A 4093-nucleotide genomic window follows, 5' to 3' on the forward strand; every position below is an offset into this window, starting at 1 on the left:
ATATTTGAGTCAACGTTGTCATCGTGCTTCATGATGATCACGTCATCACGGAGAACTTCCCTCTGAAGCTGTGCAGAATCTGAAAGCCTGAAGTCACGTCAGCACTGGACGCTCCAACAGCACAAGGACTCTCTGTATAATGCAACAGTTTCTCTAATAAAGCTTGTTATATGAATTTTTTAATTAACCTGATTTTCTGTCAATTATATACACAAAGGACCAAAAGTGTCAGAAATTATACACTTTAAAAAAAGCAGAAAGTCTTATAAGTTCCAAACAGGACAAACCTCAGGCAGAGACAAGTTCAAAACAAGACGGTTTTGTTTAATCAAAAGATAGAAATTGAATGTCTTAACATTTTAACGATACAAAAACCTAAGTGATATAGAGTATAATGAAATAAGTGATTAAAAAAAAAAGGTAAAAGCAGACATGAAGGAAAAGGGTTAAGACATCATGGAGCTTGGCGTCTCCTGGCGGACAGCACGGGGAAATCATCATGCAGCAACGCGTGCTCTCTGCAGGTGGGACAGGTGCTCTGCTCCTTCAGCCACGACCGAATACACTGAACACAAACACAGCAAGGCCGCCGTTAACACATTAACACCTGCAGCACAAACTGACACCAGCAGCCACTGGCTAAACATTTAACAACAGTTTGTTGTACCTCAAGGATGAACAAAGGCACATTGTTAAAACCACAAAGTTTAATTTAGTACTTTTTCAGGGTAATATCTGTCCGATACCCAGTGTGATACATCAACCAATGTGTCCCTGAGCAAGACACTTAGCCCCTAGCTGCTCCATAGGTGTGCGACCTCTGATGTAAGTCGCTGTTGCAGCCGTTTCATTGGTTGACCAGCGTGTGATGCTAGAGGGGTACAAGTTTATGTAAATGTGGCCTAATTGGGTCAGCTGTGTTGCGCACAGCAAGGTCACAGTTTTTTGACGTGGTTAAGCGTGGTTGAGCATGGTTTAAGTGAAGGATAAGGATTAAAGGAAGACCAGTTATTACGTTTGATTACTTTTGTTTTTACTTTAAAATAAACGGATTGTCATATCCAATGTAAGTTTGAAACTCGTGGACAAGTAACTCATTGACAATTCTTATTACCAAGACACGCATTTACACGGATGCCACAAGTCAATTTCCGACCAAACCAACAAACAAATTTGCGCCAACAGTTGCTTTGGATAAAAGCGTCAACTAAATGACATGTAATCTAATTTAATGCAACTTAAAAAATGAACAAAAAATCAGTGGGGGGGGACACTAAGACCTACAATTATTTAGTGAGTACATTCATTAATTGACATTTGTCTCACATTTTTTGTCAGTTGTAAAGAAGAAGAATTATTTCTACTATAAATCAAACAGTTAATGTGACCATGGAGCGATACATTTAGTTTTTGCCATAATTTACATTTTAAGATGTCTGTCTATAGCAGAGGAGAGAACGTTTTAATAACTTCTTTTTGAGGGAAATTCATTAAATGCTTTAATTTTACTCTGCGTCTGTTAAATGATAAATTAACTCATTAATACCAATGCTATTTAAATATTTCTTTAACCTATAAACCTTTTGAATGACCTTTGATCAAGCAGGACCAAAATATCCTTTTGTTTCATTTGTCATTTTAACAGCTTAAGTTACAGGAACATGAAGCAGTTCTTAAACAGACAAGAGTCCCTTCACTCACCTCGTCATGGAAGCTGTGTCTGCACACGAGAACACATATGTCATCTGGACTCATGTCCTCGTGACAGATGATGCAAGGATCCTCGGCATTCAGCTGCAATCAGAGAGAGAGAGAGAGAGAGAGAGAGAGAGAGAGAGAGCGAGAGAGAGAGCGAGCGAGCGAGAGCGAGAGAGAGAGAGAGAGAGCGAGAGAGAGAGAGAAGACTGGAGATCTGTTGCTGCAGGGACTCGGCTCGTGCTAAGGAGACTGGTACATTGTAATGTGAAATGACGGTTTTCTATCTTTGATGTTTTATAGAGGAAAATATTGGTCAATTGAGAGACAAAACAGTTACAACCCTAATCCAAGAACATGCTTTTATCTAGCGCTGTTCTCTGTGACGCAGTGAACAGAAGACCAAACGGCAGGATAATAAACACTGGAGCTGTCAGACACTTTAACACACACTTTGTCAATTGTTTTATCACAAGATTAACGATCTTTCTGGACCGTTCTTTTTTTAAACCAGGACCCTTAAATGTTCGGGCTTGTAAGTTGATGTACATCACAAAATGAATTTTTTCCTTTCTCCATGCAAAGTCTCTTGCAAACGTTGTTCTGGGTCAGAGGGGTGCAGTTCCACCGCTGACCCCTAAGCCCACGGTCGCATTAGGACATGGTGCTGTCCCTGGGGGAAGCAGACCAGACGTGACCCCATGATGTTAGGGCGTCGCAGTATTGACAATTCCATTTACATTTTTTTTTTTTTTTTTTTTAGATCAATTTTGACTGACATCCTTATTTAGAATTGACAGCACTAATAAACACTGATAGCAAAGTTAACTTTCGTCTCTTCTACATAAAACATTTTTGTTGCTTCGCGTCAAACTCTTGCGCTAAAGTCTGTGCAGTTCATATTAATAGATTTTTGGACTTACTGCGTCGGAGTGTATGGCTCTCTGGGGGGGTCCAAGTGGCTGCCAAACCTGCGCCACATTAGGCGGGGCGACATACTTGGCTGAATTCTCACGTCTCATGTTCGATTTGGCAGCATTAAGCTTCTCCTGAGAGGGAAAAAAGAAAAACGATCCATGTGATGTGTTTTCTGATGAGTAATGACCGGGTCAATCAATACTAGATGTCTTCTCAGGCAGCAGTAACAGAGACCTGAATGGGGAGCCTCAGTCAACCACCAGGTCCATAGGTTTGGACCTTTAAAAGCCTACCTGGTGGTCCAGGATCAGCTGGGTCACTCCGCCAACCAAATCCTGCAACGCCATGCTGTTCAGGCTGCCTCCGCTGGATGAACGTAGCTCCTGAACGTACCTCATCAAGTCAGACCTGAACAAACGCACAGTAAATTCATTGCAATGCATACATGTTGAAATGTTTTGTCCAAATTATAACTGTTACAACCTTTTCTGTCGTGAAAAATGTTTCCAAAATCAACTCAGTTTCAGTATTTTATAATGAGACATCAAAATGATGTAATAAAAAAAATGCATGATGTGTAACACAACTAACAATAAAGTAATTTCCATTTTAGTAGAAAGTATAACCGGTCCGGTCCGGCGTTACCTGGTTTTCTCAGGGAAGATGGCGGCCAGGCGCTCGATGGCTTTGTCGAACACAGTGCTGTGTGCAGACTCCAGCGCCCTGCTCGGAGGTTTGTGCTGCGGCAGAGAGGCCGCAGCTTCAGCTGCAGACGGGTGGATGATGGGTGAAGCTCGGTGGGAGGCTGAAGGTGGAGGAGCGAGCTCTTTGGCTGCCACAGACGGCTGCAACATCAGGACAGAGTTCACATTTAATTAGTCCTTTATATTATACATTATCATTGATTTTGCCACTGTATAGTTTATGATAGACATATTCTACTATAAGAGGTAATATTTAAGTAATTATGTACTTGTGTATGTAATTACTTAAATATTACTATGATTCTTTTTTTGCCATACTTTGACTTTTTTTAAACTTCAACATACTATACAAGGATTTCTTTGACATAACATCAAATATTACAACTTTATTTATTGACATACTACTACTTTTGTTATTATTTTTTGGACTTGGTATATACTGACTTTTACGACACACTAAAGTGTTATTTTTAAAACCTTTTATCAACCTACTATGCTAGGACTGTTCGACTTTATCTCAACATGACTTTTAATTTTCTAAAGACGTTTATTTTCCTCCCAACAATTTGACCTGAACTGTGTTAGAAATTATAAATTTGTGAAAGTTTTGTTTCAGTTCAACAAATGACTCATTTTTGAAAAGAAAATACCATAGTGCTAGTAGTAACTGAAGTAGCAGTAGCCGTGGCAGTAGATATAGTAAATATACACTCACCGGCCACTTTATTAGGTACACCTGTCCAACTGCTCGTTAACACTTAATTTCTAAGCAGCCA

General features: G+C 39.9%; 1 protein-coding gene across 1 annotated transcript in view; it reads right to left on the reverse strand.

The window, feature by feature from the left end:
• Window positions 1-303: 303 nt before the first annotated feature.
• The window catches only part of ttc3 (tetratricopeptide repeat domain 3), a 24118-nt gene continuing 20328 nt past the window's right edge, over window positions 304-4093 (reverse strand). The window contains exons 42-46 of the mRNA XM_034889054.1: window positions 3259-3458; window positions 2907-3021; window positions 2619-2744; window positions 1702-1794; window positions 304-565 (exon numbers count right to left, since the gene is read on the reverse strand). Of these exons, the coding sequence (XP_034744945.1) occupies window positions 455-565; window positions 1702-1794; window positions 2619-2744; window positions 2907-3021; window positions 3259-3458 (645 nt within the window). The 3' untranslated portion in view covers window positions 304-454. The remainder of the gene's footprint in view (window positions 566-1701; window positions 1795-2618; window positions 2745-2906; window positions 3022-3258; window positions 3459-4093) is intronic.

The sequence above is a fragment of the Etheostoma cragini genome, chromosome 13, assembly GCF_013103735.1.
Source record: "Etheostoma cragini isolate CJK2018 chromosome 13, CSU_Ecrag_1.0, whole genome shotgun sequence".
NCBI classification, from domain to species: Eukaryota; Metazoa; Chordata; class Actinopteri; order Perciformes; family Percidae; genus Etheostoma; species Etheostoma cragini.